The sequence below is a fragment of the Mirounga leonina genome, unplaced genomic scaffold, assembly GCF_011800145.1.
Source record: "Mirounga leonina isolate KUSES-001 unplaced genomic scaffold, KU_Mleo_1.0 Mir_204, whole genome shotgun sequence".
Lineage (NCBI taxonomy): Eukaryota > Metazoa > Chordata > Mammalia > Carnivora > Phocidae > Mirounga > Mirounga leonina.
Genome location: NW_023270513.1, coordinates 5,722,925 through 5,742,080, shown reverse-complemented (window position 1 = coordinate 5,742,080; position 19,156 = coordinate 5,722,925). Strand labels below are relative to the sequence as shown.

The window sequence follows — 19,156 nt, the reverse complement described above, 5'->3', positions numbered from 1 at the left end:
CACATTGACTTTATTGTTGTAGCTTTATAGTAAGACGTAAAGATAGTGTGATTCTTCCAGTGTTTTTCTTTTTAAAATTGTTTTGGCTATTCTAGTTTTTTTGTCTGTCCATATAATTTTAGAATAATCTTGTGTATAGCTACAAAGAAGCCATGTAGGGTTTTTAAAGATTTTTTTTTTTTTTTTTTTTTTGAGACAGACAGAATGAGAGACAGAGAGCATGAGAGGGAGAAGGGTCAGAGGGAGAAGCAGACTCCCTGCCGAGCAGGGAGCCCGATGCAGGACTTGATCCCGGGACTCCAGGATCATGACCTGAGCCGAAGGCAGTCGCTTAACCAACTGAGCCACCCAGGCGCCCGAAGCCATGTAGGGTTTTTAAATGGATTTTTATTAAATCTCTAGACCAACTGGGAGAATTGACATCCCTACTATATTGAGTGTTCCCAGTCAGTGAACATAAAATATCTCTCCCATTTACTTAGATCTTGTTTCATTTATTTCGTATGTCCTTGTAGCTTTCAGCATACAGACACTGAACATGTTTGATTAGACCATTGGTTTCCAGCCAGGGGTGATTTTGCCCTTCAGGGGACATTTGGCACTATCTGGAGATATTTTTGATGGTCACAGTTGGCGATAAGGGTGCCACTAGCATATAGTAGGTAGACGTCAGGGACACTACTAAACACCCTAAAGTGCACAGAATATCTCTTTCCATAAGAAAGAATTATCTAACCCAGAATGTCTATAGTGCTGAAGGTTGAGAAATCCTGGGTTAAGTTTATACTTAAGGATTTCTTTGCGGTGGGTGGGTATTGTAATTTTTTTAAAGATTTTATTTATTTATTAGAGAGAGAGCATGAGAGAGCACGAGCCAGGGGGAGGGGCAGAGAGAGAGGGAAAAGCAGACTCCCCACTGAGCAGGGAGCCTGATGTGGAACTCCCATCCCAGGACCCTGGGATCATGACCTGAGCCAAGGGCAGACACTTAACTGGCTAAGCCACCCAGGCACCTGGGTATTGTAATTTTTAAAAATGTTGGTTTCCAGTCATTCATTACTAGTATATTGATACATTAGTAATTATTTGCTTATGCTGGTCATTATAATTTGTTGATAATTATGTTGATAATTATTGATAAATTTGGAGTTTGGCCTACCATTTTATTATTTGTTTTATGCCAGTTTCCTCTTTCTCTTGTTACTCTGTTTCACCTTTACTGCCATCTTTTGTGTTATTTAAGCATGTTTTACTATCCCATTTTATCTATTGTGCCATTTAAGTCTATCTATTCATATAATTTTTTTGTAGTTGCTCTAGGAATTACAGTATTGATACTGAACTTTTTATAGCTTACTTAGAATCAGTATTTTACCATTTCAAGTGATATGTAAAAACCTTACTACCCTTTAAGTCCTTTTACCTTCCCCCTTTATGTTTACAGGTTAACTTTTGCATTACATCTGTATACATTGAAAACCCTATTAGTCAATGATTTAACTTTCACAATGATTTAACTTTTTGTCCATCAAACGTATTTTATTTTATTTTTTAAAGATTTTATTTATTTATTTGAGAGAGAGGATGAGAGGAGAGAGAGAGCACATGAGAGGGGGGAGGGTCAGAGGGAGAAGCAGACTCCCTGCTGAGCAGGGAGCCTGATGTGGGACTCGATCTCGGGACTCCAGGATCATGACCTGAGCCGAAGGCAGTCGCTTAACCAACTGAGCCACCCAGGCGCCCATCAAACATATTTTAAAGAACTTAAGAGAATAGGCTACTATATTTGCACAGATATTTACCATTTCTGTTGCTTTTCCTTCATTTCTCATGTTCCAGTTTCTGTCTGCTTCCATTTCCCATGTGTATGAAGAGTTTCCTTTAGCAGTTTTTTTAGAGGAGGTCTGCTAGTGACTAATTTTTTGTTTTCCTTAACCTGAAATGTCTTGATATTCCTTTCATTCCTGAAGGCTAATTTTGCTGATTACAGGATTCTAAGTTGACAGTTCTTTTCTTTTACCACTTGAAAAATGTGCCACTTCCTGCTGGCCTCCCTGGAAATCTGGTTTCTTCAAATTGTTTTTCCCCTTATACATAATGTATTGTTTCTATCTGGCTGCTTTTAAGATTTTTAAATTTGTCTTTAGCTTTTGGAATTTTAATTATAATGTGTCTTGGTGTGAATTTCTTTGGGTTTTCCCTAATCAGGGGGTTGCTCAGCTTCTTGAATCTGTAAGTTTATGTCTTTTGCCAAATTTGGGGAATTTTTAGTCATTATGTCTTTGAATACTTTTTCCAGCCTCAGACTTTCTCTTCTAATCTTCTGAGACTCTAAAGAGGAGTGATAGATCTTTTTTTATAGTCCCATAGATTGCAGAGTCTTCTACCCTCTCTCCCTTTTTTTAGTGTTTTTTTCTCTGTTGTTCATACTCAATAAATTTTATTCTGTTTTCAAGTTGACTGAGTCTTTCCTTTGTCCTCTCCATTCTGCATGGAGCCCATTCAGTTATTTTTTTTAATTCAGTCAATATATTTTTTGGTTCCAGATTTTTCATTTGGTTCTTTATGTCCTCTATTTATTTGCTGAGACATTCTACTTTTTGTTGTTTGAAGCATGTTCATAAGTGCTCCTCGAAGCACTTTTGTGATGGCTATTCTGAAATCCTCATCAGGTAGTTCTAACATTTGTGTCAGTTGATTATATTCTTTTATTTCAAGTTGATATCTTAGTAGTCCTTGGTATAATGAGTGATTTTTTTATTGAAATCTTGGATATTTTGGGCATTATGGTATGAGACTCTGGCTTTTTAAAAAATCTTTTGTTTAGCAGGCCTCCTATGATAGTGCTCCAGTGGGGATGGGCTGCTGCCTCATTACTTCAGGTGGGGTTAAAAGCCCAGGTTCTTACCTTGGCCTCCATTGACTCCTAAAGAAAGGGACTCCTCATGGCTGCTAGGTGGGGTAGAAGTTTAGGCTCCTCAGCAGGATGAAAGACAAGCTACACACTAGGAGAAAATATTTGCAAATCATATACCCAACAAAGACCTCTATATCTAGAAAATATATAGAGAACTCTTAAACTCAGTATCAAAAAACAAAAACAAAAAACCAGCCCAGTTAAAAATTTGCAAAAGACATGAACAGATATTTAACCGAAGAGGATATATGGGTGGAAAATCAGAATATGAAAAGATGTTCAACGTCATTGCTGTTAGGGAAACACAAATTAAAACCACAAGATATCACTATACACTTATTAAAATAGTTTCAAAATAAAGGGGTGCCTGGGTGGCTCAGTCGGTTGAGCGGCTGACTCTCGATCTCAGCTCAGGTCCTCGTCTCAGGGTCATGAGTTCAGGCCCCACATTGGGCTCCAATGTGTAGCCTACTTAAAAAAAAAAAGCTTTAAAATAAAAAATAGTGATGATATCAAATGTTGGTGAGGATGCAGAGGAATTGGATCACTCATACTTTGCTGGTGGTGGGAATATAAAATGGTACAGCCACTCAGAAAGAGTATGGCAGTTTCCTTAAAAGTTCAGTATAGAATTAGCATATGATTTACCAATTACTCTTGGACATTTATCCCAGAGAAATGAAAACTTATGACCACCTGTATGAAAATTTCCACAGCATCTTTTTATTTGTAGTCCAAAACTACAAACAATGAAAATGTCCTTTAGAGATGAATGGTTGAATAAACTTGGTACATCCATGGAATAGTACTTAGCTATAAAAAATGACCTATTGAGGGGCACCTGGGTGGCACAGTTGATTAAGCATCAGACTCCTGGTTTCAGTTCAGGTCGTGGTATCAGGGTCATGAGATTGAGCCCCATGTTGGGCTCCACATTCAGCGCAGAGTCTGCTTAAGACTCTCTCTCTCTCCCTCTCCCCCATCCCTTCCCGCCATGCACGTGCATGCTTTTTCTCTATCTCGAATAAATAAATCTTTAAAAATAAGCTATTGATACATGCATCATCCTTGATGAACCTCAGGGGCATCATGCTGAGTGAAGAAAAAGGTCATTCTCAAAAGATTACAAACTGCATGATTCCATACATATAATATTCTCAAAATGACTAAACTGTAGAGATCAAGCACAGATTAGTGATTGCCAGGGGACAGGGATTTAGGTGTGAGGCAAGGTGGGATGGAAGTGAATATAAAGAGGTAGCACAAGAGGTTTCTTTTGTTGTGATGGAATAGTTCTGTATCTTGATTGTGGTGATGGTTACATGGATCTGAAGATGGGATAAATAGCATAGAACCATATAGGCAACACATACAAACCACACACATACATGAATACACATTTAAATATGGTAAAAACTGAAGGAGTTCTGTAGTTTATTTAATATTAATGTGCCAGTGTATGTTTTTGGTCTTGATATTCAACTACAGCTATATAAGATGTTATCATTAGGAGACACAGTGAAGGGTTATGAGTCTCTTTGTACTACTTTTGCAACTTCCTGTGAGTCTACAATTACTTCAAAAGAAAAAAGTTTTTAAAAATTAACATTTCTCTTGAGGTGGTTTAAGTGTAGTTCTCGTGAAAGCAGAACATTAGGGAAAACCAATATGTGCCACCCCCTATGCTCAAAATACCACAAGGCCAGTGCAGCCAACACACATGTACTAATACAAACACCTACACATAATATACTCCTTTCTATGTCTTTGGTGTTTTTAAATTTCTTTCCTTTCTAAAATTACTTTTTTTGGGAAAACTGGAAGTAATCAACAGTTATTATTAGAGGTAGTACATGTTCTTAGCAGTGTGCTAGCTCCCTTTTTTCTGTCAATAAAAATACAGGACAGATGATACTCACATTCTTTACACATTTACGAGGATGCTCCCAAATTCGACCAAACCAAAACATATTTTCAAGAAGGTAAAATAACACAACTTTCTTGGTGATATATTAGTTTTAGTCACTACTCACTCTGGCTGTGGCAAAGATATAATAGACTGTAAGTTACAAGAATTGCGTGCTAGCTGTAACTGTCACTTTTTTTCCCACTCAAGAAATTGTATTAGAATGCAAGTGAGGGGATGTGGTCTTATTATACAGAAACCCTGGAATCTGCTCAAATTTTTTTAAATTACTTGTGCCATACTCTATGCTGGTTTCAGCAGCACATTTGAGAGCATCTACTTTAGGGTACAAATGAAGTAGAATAATATGGTCCCTTGCCTTATGAGCTGCTAATATGGCTGTGGTATACTAAGAAAAATTCTGAATTTCAAGTCAGTCTTGGATTTTAATCCTAGCTCTGTTGCTTACCAGACAGATCGTTAAACCTCATGGAACCTGTTTCCTCAATTACAGGGTTGTCCATTGAACAGAATTATTATTTCATTCAGCTTTCACCTTTGTGAAATTACCTAGCACCATACGTGTCTCTGGTAACTGTTGTTCTCAAAATGTTTGTTTTGCCACAAAAGGTTTGTGAACTGAGGTTGAGAAGCCAGTATATCCATGAACATTGTACCTAGAAAGCAAATGATAAATATATAGTAAAAAAGACAAATACTGAGGTATAAACTGTGAAAAAGAGGAGTTGGAAAATGGAAAGTGCCAAATGGGCTGCAGGTTTCAGAGATGGCATCATGATGGGGATGGTATTCAGAGTGGGTTTTAAAAATGGAGAGGAAGAAAGGTAAATCAGGCAGGCAGACCATTTCAAGCAGAAGCAAGAGCTTGAGGTTACATGATTCTGTAGAAGTCAAAATTGAGAAATTTATCATACTTCAAACCTGCTATTCTATTAGATTATATTTTAGAAGTTAGAAAAAATTTTAAGCAATTTATCCCATAGTGTTACATTCTTTTTTTTAATTAACATATAATGTTTGTTTCAGGGGTACAGGTCTGTGATTCATTAGTCTTACACAATTCACAGCGCTCACCATAGCACATACCCTCCCCAGTGTCCATCACCCAGCCAACCATAGCACATACCCTCCCCAATGTCCATCACCCAGCTACCCCATCCCTCCCACACCCCTCCACTCCAGCAACCCTCAGTTTGTTTCCTGAGATTGAGAGTCTCTTACGGTTTATCTCCCTCTCTGGTTTCATCTTGTTTCATTTTTCCCGTCCTTCCCCTATGATCCTCTGTCTTGTTTCTCAAATTCCTCATATCAGTGAGATCAGTTATCACAGTGTTACATTTTTTAAAGTGTTCCAACATCTGCTTTGTATTTTAATGATATTGTTGAACCTGCTTGGTTGCTAGGACACTTGTATACTTTACTTTGAAATCTTGATTGGTAAGATCTACGTAGCTCCTGTCAGCTGTCAGCTAAACTTAGGCTTGTTGACAATATTTTTTATGTTTAACAAAGATGAATGATATAATAATGGGACATTAACAAGAGCTGGGATTTCATTGTTTTTGTTAAGCCTTATAGAATTGCTTTCAGGGCGCCTGGGTGGCTAAGTCGGTTGAGCGGCTGCCTTCAGCTCAGGTCATGATCGCAGGGTCCTGGGATCAAGCCTTGCTTTGGGCTCCCTGCTCAGCAGGGAGTCTGCTTCTTCCTCTCCCTCTGCGCACCCGCACTGCTCGTGCTTTCTTTCAAATAAATAGGTAAAGTCTTTAAAAAAAAGAATTGCTTTCACATGTTATTAATGTACATGAATTTAATTTCTTTAAAGCTTTGGCAGTCTAATCAGTTTTCTGTTCTTAAATGATAGTTGGTGTTTTTGTTACTATAACCTTGCAGAAAATGTGGAATGTGATTGAATATTTGCCTTGAATATATGAAAGCAGTATACCCATAATTTTCTTATTTTTTGGTGTATTCTCATGGAGAAATAGGTTGGTTTTTGAAAGCTTAGTTTGGTATTTAGTGGGTTTTGTTTAGTATTGGAGCAAAGGAATCTTCTTAAATTTTTATTATTGAGTTATAGTTGACATACATACAATGTCAATATTCAGGTGTACAGCAAAGTGATCCAACAATTCTATACATTACTCAGTGCTCACCACAAAAATGTAGTCACCATACAACATTATTACAGTGTTACTGACTATATTTCTTATGCTGTACTTTTTGTCTCCATGACTTATTTATTTTATTTGTACCTCTTAATTCCCTTCACCTATTTCACTCATTCCCCCACCTCTTCTGTGGCCAAAATAATCTTTTTGTGGGGCAAATAGATCTACCAGTGTTGTGTTTTTTTCCTCAGTAGTGAATCAGCCACAGATGCTTGTAATTTATCTGCTTTTGAGATACATTTTTGCTAAATAATTTTAGTTTTGCTCTTATTTTGGTGAACAAATAATTTTACATATTTGATTGAATACCCACAAATAACAAAGCATAGTAGTACTCAACAAGTGTGGGGCAAAAAAAAGGAATATGATACAGTCATCAATGATCTAGTAAGAAAGAAAAATATATACATTATAAATAACAATAAGGCAGTTTGCCTTAAGTGCCATAAGCTCTGTAGCAATTTCAGATAATGGCGAGAGCATTTTGAGTGGATGATCAGGGATTATTTCATGGAGGCATGAGCATTTGACTAATGCATGTAGCTTTTAAGTGAATATTAACATGGCAGTCAGTGTGAGTTAGGAATTCTGAAATGACAGCTCTCCAATGCCAAAGATTTTATCTTTATAAACTGGGAAAATCATTTCATTACTAGTAAATGATTAATATCTAAACATTCCCATAAATACTAACTTAAGGTAAATATTTGTACTTTTAAGAAAATATATTTGTATATGATGGTTAATTGCTGCTTTTATATTTTTAGGCCATGAATATTGTGGTCCCCTTCATGTTTAAATATGCTGTAGACAGCCTCAACCAGATGTCGGGAAACATGCTGAACCTGAGTGATGCACCAAATACAGTTGCAACCATGGCAACAGCAGTTCTGATTGGCTGTATGTGTGATTCTTTGATCTGTCTACAGGTGTTGACTTTCTTCAAGAGGGTTTCATCATATTTAGAGCAGATGACCTTTTTACCACAAACACAACATTTTGGATGTTTATCATTTTATGTGAGATTTTTGATACATAGTTTTTAAAAATTCTTTTTATGATATACTTTCTAAAAATCCTATAACAGCCTCATTTTTCAAGTTCTAGAAAAAAATAACATGAAATAAGACGTTCTTAACAACCACTCTAATAGTCTCTTTATCAGATAAGCTTTTCAGTAATTCTAGTTATTTTCTTGCTGTTGTTGTTAATTGTTTAATGGGAAATAACTAAGTAATGGTATATGTACATTAATGTTTTACTAAATTATAGTCAATAGCCATGACACAAATTTACCATTTGTAAAGAACAGAACATGTTGCTTTGTTCCCTTATGCATTAGAAAGGACACTTTATGAGACTCAAGAGACTTGAATGGGGGCATGCTTTAGTCAAGGCACTTGATTTTTTAGGACCTCGATTTTATCATTTGCTGTTTGGGGGAATTGAAGTAGATTAAAATTTGTCCACAATAAGGCCATATGGACTGCTATTTATTAGAAGTATTTAGTTGGAAACAATCTTTCAACATCTGGAATTTATAGAGGAAAATAACAATGAGATGGATCCATAGTAGTGGAAAGATTGGTACTCACTAGGCTAGATGCTTTCTTTCTCGGTTTCTTTTAATGTAAGTGTTCTGTGATGCATTCATTTATTGTATAAACACTTTCTTACTATATACTTATCATTTTACACTCCTATGATTCTAATGTTTTTACAACCCATTTTTTTCTTTTGAATGTATTGTTAGATGGTGTATCAAGGGCTGGAGCTGCCTTTTTTAATGAAGTTCGAAATGCAGTATTTGGCAAGGTAGCCCAAAACTCCATCCGAAGAATTGCCAGAAATGTCTTTCTTCATCTTCACAACCTGGATCTGGCTTTCCACCTGAGTAGACAGACAGGAGCTTTATCAAAGGCTATTGACAGAGGGACAAGGGGTATCAGTTTTGTCCTGAGTGCTTTAGTATTTAATCTTCTTCCCATCATGTTTGAGGTGACTCTTGTCAGTGGTATTTTGGTAAGTAAAACATTTTTCATAACAAGCTTTTATCTTACATTCTCATTAGTGGTTATTTAGTACTTGAAGCTGTTGTGCTATTGAATGCTCATGGTTTGAAAACAGAATTACGTCGTATCAGAAGGGTTATATAGTTAATTTAATTATTTTGCCACAAGCTTCACGGGACTGTCCAAAATCTTTATCATGTTGTTATTGTAAAGAGCTGGTCAGTTCTACACATAGATCACGTCATTAACTAGTGCTTGTAATTTTTTTGTTGGCAGTCATATTTGTATATGACTTTGGACTGGTATGCTCAGATTATCTAGATTTTTATTCACCATTTATAACATTCTAAACAATTTCATATTTTGTAATTAAAAGTGTATATATATACACTCTTTATTCCTCTTATGCTTAATGCTTATTGCATTATTTTTTATCAGCATTTGACAGTAGTATCAATGTGGCAAGTGTTTGGCTTTCTTCCCTTGCTAGCAAAAGTAGCTTTTCTAAGGTATTTGATTCCTCACACAATTATTTATTTATACAACTTCCCATCAACATATTTTTATTAAAACCTTTGGCTGATATTTGCTGTTGTATATTAGAAACTATTTGGCAAGAACAATGACTGTTTATCATTTCTTCTTTGGCTTCTCCAGTATTACAGGTGTGGTGCCCAGTTTGCACTGGTAACCCTTGGGACACTTGGTGCATACACAGCATTCACAGTTGCTGTTACACGGTGGAGGTAAATATTTCCCAGGAGCCAGGCAAGGTTCAGAAATTAGTAATGCATTTATGGCGAAAATTTCATGCCTATGCACATCTTTGTCTTACAGAACTAGGTTTAGAATAGAAATGAACAAAGCGGATAATGATGCAGGTAACGCTGCCATAGACTCGCTGCTGAATTATGAAACTGTGAAGGTAATATGTTTAATTATACTTTCCCCTGCCTTTCACACTGCACACAGATTTGTTCTGCCATGTAATTGAATAGATGCTGTTAAGTTAGAGTTTCAGATTAGGATAGAATCTCTAGGTATGAAGGAGTAATTGTACTTTATTATTTTTTTTTGTTTGGCAATCGCCCTCTCTTTCCGCCTCCGTTTTTGTGTGGCAGCATCAGAATTTTACCTTCTGAATTAATTCATAAGTGAGAGGAGTATAAGTAGCACCTTGATTCAGAATGAACACTAAGCTAATCACACTGACATGTAAGTTCTTGACTCTCTACCAGAGTACCTAGCATAGTGCTTTTCATTAATTATTTCATTTATGTGTTCATTTTTCCATTTAACAAATATTACTGAATGCCTCTTGTGTCCAAAGCACTATGCTAGGTCTTGTGATGGGGGAGGGTGGTAAAAAAAATGATTAACATTTAATCCTTGCCCTCCCAGAATTAACTTCATCAACTGGGAGAATTTAAGTAAGTATGCAGGTGACTATATAAGAAGGCTTAATGGCCAGGGGCGCAATGAGAACTGTCAGTTCAGTCTCGGAGGATCAGGGGAAGGCTTTGTGAAGGAAATGCCATTAACAGCTTTTTAAAAAAAAAATTTATTGTTTTTAAGTAATCTCTACACCCATTGTGGGGCTCAAATTCAAAACCTCGAGATCAAGAGTTGTCTGTTCCACCGACTAAGCCAGCCAGGCATTCCCATTAACAGCTTTTTTAGATCTGGGTTTAAATTAACCAGGCATTCATCAAAATGGGATAAATTTCATGGACTTTTCAAATACAGTTCATTGTGGAAAACTGCAGGAGTACCATAGTCCAATGTATTAAAAGTCGGTTTTTAAAATGGAGTATGCAGTATAAAACTGTATCCATACATAAGGTCTGAAGAAAAGGATACTAATCACTTAAGAGAATAAATTCTAATTGTACTTGCATGTAATTACTACTTTTGTATTATGTTTTGTAGTATTTTAATAATGAAAACTATGAAGCACAAAGATATGATAGATTTCTGAAGACATATGAGACTGCTTCACTGAAAAGTACCTCTACTCTGGCTATGCTGAACTTTGGTCAAAGTGCTATTTTCAGTGTTGGTTTAACGGCCATTATGGTGCTCGCCAGTCAGGGAATTGTGGCAGGTAATGGATCTGCAGTTTTCACATTTTTAGATGTTTTACTTAACCTTTGTAAATAAAGATTAATGAAAGGAATGTATATATTGGTCTTATTACAAAGCATATTCAATAAGGTGCTTTAACATCCTTGGAGTACTTTCCTTTTTGTATCAGAATGTGTTTTCTTAATTGTATGATAATGTTTTTTTAACTTCCTTTTGTTTGACACTACAAGTTTAGTTAGCACTAGCTCCCTCATTAATTAGGACTACTGTTTATACATTTTGTGGGGCTACATACTGATTCTTTCAGGAGTAATTTCTTTTTTTAGCATCTAATATTTCTAATTTCTCTTGTGGACCTGGAAAGCAATGTAATTAATTTAGTGTTTAGTCCAAAGGACCAAAATGCAAACACTTTCTTTTTTACAATTACTAGTTACATTTTAATCTAGAAAGATGGATTTGTAAAAATACTTCAAAAGTAAATAATGTCTCTGCCTCCTTGCTGTAACCTGCCCACTCAGGATTTATTCATTCACTGTGACCTTAATACATGGTTTATCATTCCCAATCATGATACTCATTTGCTCCAATTTTTTAATACATACTTTTTAAAAAATTTTCTATTTCACATTACAAAGAAACTTGCAACTGTCCTAGGAAGAAAAGAGAGGCTCTAGCCATCCATTTCTATCTTCCTTAAACCATTCTTTTTTTTTTTTAATATTATGTATAGTGTATGGGTGAGCAGTTCCCATTCTACTTACATCAAGTTCCCTGTATTCCTAAATCATGGATTAAAATGCTTTGAGATTTGAGTAGATCTTAAGAGTTGCTAGTTATATGCATTTTGAAGTATATTCCAGAATAATAGACTATAAACTTTCTATCTTAATCTGGAAAAATTTATAACATCTAACTGCCCCCCCCCCTTTTTTTCCTTCTGCCAACTACATATTAAGGTACCCTTACCGTTGGAGATCTAGTAATGGTGAATGGACTGCTTTTTCAACTTTCATTACCCCTTAACTTTCTGGGAACTGTATATAGAGAAACTAGACAAGCACTCATAGATATGAACACCTTGTTTACTCTACTCAAGGTAGACACTCGAATTAAAGTAAGTAATCTATTCAGTACCTTTTTAAAAGCATGTGGGCATCATCCCATTAATAAGATTATTCTAAGGGAATATTTACATCACCACGTTAGCAAACTGGTTTCTTTTCTGTAGGAATTGGAGCTATCATATGTATTAAGAGGTTGTTAGAGCTTTTTACTTCCATGTTTAGAAACCTTACAGTGTTAGCAAATATTATACCTAGAAGCTACATTTTGTTAACTTGAATTATTTATACTTGCACTTGATTTACTTCTGCTAAAAATGATATAAAATGTGTGATTGTCTTTCCTCAACTTCCTATGCCCCTGCCCACCATCCCCCTGCCTGCCCCCCAAAATTGCTCAAAAACAGTTTTTGACCTTAGGACTGAAAAAAACAAATCTTTAAAAGCATGCTTGGAAGTGGTCTAACCATACTTATAAACCTCTTCTTTCCCCATTTCCCCCTTTTTTCTCTGTGAATTAGAAAATTGTCTGTATGGCTATACTCTACATGGTGTATAAAGTGCCTTTTTTTCTCTTCCCTACTAGGACAAAGCAATGGCATCTCCCATTCAGATCACACCACAGACAGCTTCGGTGGCCTTTGACAATGTGCATTTTGAATACATTGAGGGGCAGAAAGTCCTTAGGGGAATATCTTTTGAAGTCCCTGCAGGAAAGAAAGTGGCCATTGTAGGAGGTAGTGGGTCAGGGTGGGTAATTCAGTTATTTATAAAATTCTGCATCATTGATTGATGATTCCCAATGTAATATTTTTTCTTTATCATAATAAAATGACTACAGTGGTTTAAAACAGGGGTTCCCTAATGCCAATAAGAGCTAAATAACTTTTCCTTGTCTCCAATTTCAGAAAAAGCACAATAGTAAGGCTGTTGTTTCGCTTCTATGAGCCTCAAAAGGGTAACATTTACCTTGCTGGTCAAAATATACAAGATGTGAGCCTGGAAAGCCTTCGGAGGGCAGTGGGAGTGGTACCTCAGGTATTTAAAAAAAAGAAAAAACCTATTTGGGGGAAGATTAGATTGGTAGATCTTTTGTTAGAATAATTTGAATTCAAAGAGTCAATATAGGGGCACCTGGGTGGCTCAGTCGGTTAAGCGTCTGACTCTTGATTTCAGCTCAAGTCATGATCTCAGGGATCGTGAGATCAAGCCCCACGTTGGACTCTGCGCTGGACATGTAGAGCTTGCTTGGGATTATCTCTCTCCCTCTCCCTCTGCCCCTCCCCGTTCTGCTTGTGTGCAGGCTCGTTCTCTCTCCCAAAAAAAGAAAAAAAAAACAAAACGGTCAATACATGCTAACTAAGTAGGAAGCATTAGACCCTACAGTTTAAATTATGTTACCAAAAAGACTAAAAAAATGTGAATGGAAAATCTGCATGATGGAAAGATTTTTGTTTAAGTCTTAGAAAGATAGCATAATATAAAGGAAAGAGCCCAGACTAAAGACAAACAGATCTGGATTCTAACCCCATCTCTAACCCTTATAAGTTCTATGGTCTTGGTCCTCAGTTTCCTTATCTTTAAAATAAGGATAATAACCATTTGTCTTACAGGATAGAATTATTATGAATTAGAGATAATATCTTATAAAAAGCACAGCACAATGTCCATTACATAATTGTTCAGTAAATGAAAACTATTACTGTGATTTTGAGCAGTTTTTGACATAGTGAAGCAGTTTGACTATCTGCTTCCATGTTTGTATGCCTTGTTTACCACTGTCCTCTTTGTGCCTGACCTGTAGTAAGTATTTAATAAGTATTTGTTGAATGACTTCAGGGGGAAAAATAAATTCAGAGCAAAACCTGAGAAGACAACAAGGATGCCTTATAGGATGTGAATTTTTCTTATGCTAAAAGCCAATAGAGAGACCTGGGAACAAGTTGCAGCCTAGAATCTGAATTAAGTTCTAGAGACAACTGTAAGAAAGGGATCAGACAGGGATATGTAACTTATAAAAGGTTCCCAAATGAACTGACACTCTGTACTGTTCTCCCTCTTCACTGAGAATCTCCAGTGTTAGTATGCCTGAATTGCCTAGGGAGATTATTGAAATTCCAACTCTTTCACACACCTTAGTTCTGGTTTAGGAGAGCTATGTGGGGCCCAAGAACCTGCATTTTTTAATACGCCTCCTAGATGATTCTGATATAGGTGATCCATAGAGTCTGTGTTGAGAAACACTGACCTGTATATAAAGTGAGTTGAATTCTGGGCTGTGTCTGCTTAGGGCTCAGTGTCCTCATCCATTCAACTAGATTGCTGCCATTCTCTTAGGCTATATAACAGTTACGCTGACCTTTTAAAAAATAAAACATTTTATTCACTAAGGAAAAATATACACGGTTAATAAGTGAAAGAAAAGATGCTGATCCTCACTGGAGGGCTTACCAATGCAAACTAAATCAACAATGGAATACCATTTTTCACCTGTCAGCAAGGATTTTAGAATTCATAATATCCAGTTTGGGCAAGGCTGTGTAAAATGGCTAGTCTGTTGTTTGGCTGGTGGAAGTATATAGTTTTCCTGACAAGCAACTTAGCAATATGTATCAAGAGCCAGAAAAATATTGATACCCTTTATTCCAATAATTCTGCCTCTAGGAAGTTTTAGTAAGGAAATTAACAGAGATGTGAACAGATTTTTATATGCAAAGATGTTCATTACACCATTATTTATAATATCAGAAGTTGAAATTCACAGTGTGAATATCCGACAATAAGTAGATGGTTAAATTTATCGCCATAGGATCAAATGTCACATAGCGATTTATAAATACGCTGCTTGTAAAGAATATTGAGTGTCATAGAAAAATACTCAAAGTTTCTTAAAAAGAGGATACCAAGCAAAATATAACATCCCAGTTTTATAATACTAAATGAATACATGTAACTAGAGAAGAAAGGAGAAAATAAACCAAAATGTTGATAGCAGTTATTGATACATGGTAGGATTATGGATTATTTAATAAAATTTCATTTTACCATATTTTTTTGTATTTTCAAAGTTTCCAGGTAGCATTTGTTAGCTCTTTTTTGAATATAAAATACTTAAAAATAAGTATTTTCTCTTTATAGAACTTTAAGTTTATTGGGTTTAAGTACCATTTCAATATAAGAACATTTTATATTAGTAGTTGGTATAAAAATGATTAAAATATTATTTGAAGTAATATCTGAAACTGGGGCTGATTGTGATGTTAAATAAGATCTTAATTATCTTGGCTAATGTGAACTAATGGAGCCATTTTATTTCATCTTACTAACTGTTGCCCTCCAACCATTTAGAGACTAAAAGGAAAGTGGGAGATAGATGTTCACTTTAAGTAAATTAGCTTTAGTGTGCTATGTCAGAATAAAATGAAATATCAAATGAATGCTTGCAGTGACCTTTCTCCAAAAAATATCTATAGTGTATAAATCCTTTGTTTTCTGTGTCCAAGTAAAAAAGTTGTTTTCTGTGTCCCAATTTAAAAGCTTCATATTCAACCTCATTAGTAATTAGGGAAGTGCTAATTTAAACAGACAGCACATTTTACCCCAAAAAGTAGCAACAACTGAAACTTATTAATATGCAGAGTTGTTGAAGATACGGGGATTTGACACCCTCATACACTATGGGTTGGAGTATGTATACTGTTGGAGCATTTTGGAAGACAGTTGGGCAGTACTATCAAAGGATAAGTATATGCTTACCTTTTTTTAAGATTTTATTTAAATGACAGAGAGAGAGGTGAGAGAGAGCATGAGGAGGGGAGGAGGAAGGGGCAGAGGGAGAGGGAGAAGCAGGCTCCCCGCTGGGCAGGGAGCCAGAACCTTTTAACTCATCAGTCTATTCCTAGGAATCCTTCTTACAGAAATATGCAAGTGTACAAAGTCCTATATACAATAATATTTTATTCCAACATTGTTTATAGTAGCAAAAATTTGGAAACTACATTAATGTCTATCAGAGAAATAAATAGTATCATACAACTGTTAAAAAAGTGAGGTAGGGGGCGTCTGGGTGTTTCAGATGGTTAAGGGTCTGTCTTATGATCTCCAGGTCCTGGGATTGAGCCCCATGTCGGGCTCCCAGCTCAACAGGGAGTCTGCTTCTCCCTCTCTCTGCCTCTCCCCCTGCTTGTGCTCTCTCTCTCTCTCTCTCAAATGAATAAATAAAATCTTTAAAAAAGTGAGGTAGGATTCTGTTACTGACGTGAGCAGTTTCCAGCGTATGTTAAGTGAAAAAAGCGATTTATAAAAATAATATCTATGTATAGTATGATCCCACTGTGTTGAAGAAAAAAGTATATGGCATATAGATGCATCAAGAAAAGTCTGCACCGATAATCAACAATTGTTCATGGTGATTAGAGCTCGGAAGGGAAATGGGATTGCAGGGATGAGGGGGGTGATAAAGGAGTTATGTTTTACTCTTTATGCCTTTATGTCTTTACTAAGTTGTTTGAACTTTTTGTAATGAACATACATATATATGTACATATATATAAATCTTCTCTAGGATGCTGTCCTCTTCCATAATACCATTTACTACAACCTCTTATATGGAAACATCCATGCTTCACCTGAGGAGGTGTATGCAGTGGCAAAATTAGCTGGACTCCATGATGCAATTCTCCGAATGCCACATGGATATGACACACAAGTAGGGGAACGAGGACTCAAACTTTCAGGTAATCAGAGATTTTAGATCTGCTCCCACTTGTGTACTCCCTTCAAACTTTAATTAGTCAGAGCCATTTTCTAGAAAATGTAATGACAGAGTACACACCTAGTGCTCATCTAGTCACTTTCAAAAAGGTCCCAGTCTCAGCCATCACTAAATAATTCAACATGTTGGCAATAACTGTTCTCAAGTCATGAAGGTCTCTCTTTTTTTTGCACTTGCAGCCGCAAACTGGAAATGCTTAAAATTAAATTGCTAATACATGCTCAGGTCGGCGTTAACTAACCATAATTTTAATATTAAAGCCAACATCATTATTTACCTGAGAAAGTAGTAAGAGTAGGGAAAAGTAATTTGATAGTAAATAGTGTATCTCATCATAATTTCCTAGATCATGATGGGATGTTTTCAATACTTTAGACTTCCTTATACTTGATGTACTTAACTGCTGTACTTTCATTACAGCCAGTTTCATTTTCATGTCCTTGTTGGTTCAGTGGTCAAGTAAATTTTGGAGCTTGTACATTTCTATTTAAGTGTTTAATTATGAGATTGCTAGGTTAATAATTATCCTACAATGACTGAATTTTTGGGGGATACATAAAAATGGTTTTTCACCCAAAATTATTTGAATTCCAAAAGCATGATAGCTATGCCTGAAAGTATTAATGTAACTCATATAAACACACTATATCCTTTACATTTATTCTTTATTCTAGTTTAATTTAGGGAGGAAATATATAAATTAGGGATCAAGGTGAGGCAAAAAAGAGAATAAAGAATACTCTGCATGAATTTTAATGAATCCCCATTCCTTTTCATTACAAACTGGCTTCATTTATTCACAACATTGATTAGGTACATACTATGTACAGGCTAACATGCTAAATGATTTGAGAGTTAAAAAGATGAAGCATAAATGGACTTGCCATCAAGGAATTTGCAGTCCATTAGAAAGTTTTGATTTGGGGTGCCTGGATGGCTCAGTCGGTTAAGCGACTGCCTTCGGCTCAGGTCATGATCCCAGGGTCCTAGGATCAAGCCCCTCATCGGGCTCCCTGCTCGGCGGGAAGCCTGCTTCTCCCTCTCCCACACCCCCTGCTTGTGTTCCCTCTCTCGCTGTGTCTCTCTGTGTCACATAAATAAATAAAATCTTTAAAAAAAAAAAAAAAGAAAGGAAGTTTTGATTTAGGTTTAGAAAATGTTAAGCAAAGATCATTTTCAAGTTAGGTTGGTTTGTAGTAGTTTTTTGATTAACACCTGGTAGTATAAGATTCTTGAATCATTCCAGTTCCCGTTTGTACTTCACCATTGCTCTTAACAGGAGTAGTGCCCAGCTAACTAGACCACCCCTGGATGATTTGTCCAGTTGGCTAATTCTAAATATCTCCAAGTTTTCACATAATATAAACTAGGCCTCTCAACATAAGACTGCTTCAGATAGCTATGCCACATGCCATTTTCCCATCGTTCTTTTTTTCCTCTCTGCATGCCTTTGGGAGTAGAAATAAGAAATTTTATTCTTGCCTAATATCCATTGCCCTACAGCTAGACCTTTTCAAATGAGCATTGTATTATTTAGCATCTATGCTAATATTTATGGTAGGGAACAAACAAATGTTTCTTCTCCAGTTCCAAAATTCTATTGAATAGAATTGAAACTGGGTTGGTTTCCACTTGAAATTTGAGAGGCATGTCTAAACTAGTCCTTCCTCTGAGTATCTACTACATCTTTCAGGAGGTTTCTGCCGCTGAGTTGCTAGGTAGATAAGGAGATAGTTCTGGCATGATGCCTGCTTTGGTGGGAGAATTTTGATCTTATTAAATGGGGAAGAATGTGGATAGTATAAATATAAACTTACTAATATTAGATATATAGAGCCGTCTTTACAAGTTGAAAATTATGCAGAAAAAAATAAAACTGAAACAATATTTGGTGTACCAGATAATAAATAGGTGGAGCTTTTTTCCTGAAAGGGTTACTGAAACTGAAAAATACAAGTTTTTTCAGACATTGATAAATTAATGGATAATGGAAAAAGAAAAGAAGCCAAAGGGGACATATTCAGCAAACCATCATCCTCTATACTTCCAGCTATAGTTCTATTTAAGATTGATGACCTTAGACCTTTAAGCGTCCCAGTGAGGAAAGGAAGATTGGTTTATTTTCACTAGAGTATATTTAGGAACAAATACGGGCTTGCATATTATAATAGGAAGAGCATTGAACTGGGAGTCAGGTCTAGTCCAGATT

The 19,156-nt window shown here is 36.0% G+C and overlaps 1 protein-coding gene across 1 annotated transcript in view; it reads left to right on the top strand.

Moving 5' to 3' along the window:
* ABCB7 (ATP binding cassette subfamily B member 7) overlaps positions 1-19,156 on the top strand; it is a 164,955-nt gene that overhangs the window by 114,656 nt on the left and 31,143 nt on the right. Inside the window, exons 5-13 of the mRNA XM_035028775.1 lie at positions 7,780-7,912; positions 8,766-9,034; positions 9,682-9,770; positions 9,862-9,949; positions 10,954-11,128; positions 12,069-12,226; positions 12,760-12,923; positions 13,082-13,211; positions 16,738-16,909. Coding sequence (XP_034884666.1) covers positions 7,780-7,912; positions 8,766-9,034; positions 9,682-9,770; positions 9,862-9,949; positions 10,954-11,128; positions 12,069-12,226; positions 12,760-12,923; positions 13,082-13,211; positions 16,738-16,909 — 1,378 coding nt within the window. The remainder of the gene's footprint in view (positions 1-7,779; positions 7,913-8,765; positions 9,035-9,681; positions 9,771-9,861; positions 9,950-10,953; positions 11,129-12,068; positions 12,227-12,759; positions 12,924-13,081; positions 13,212-16,737; positions 16,910-19,156) is intronic.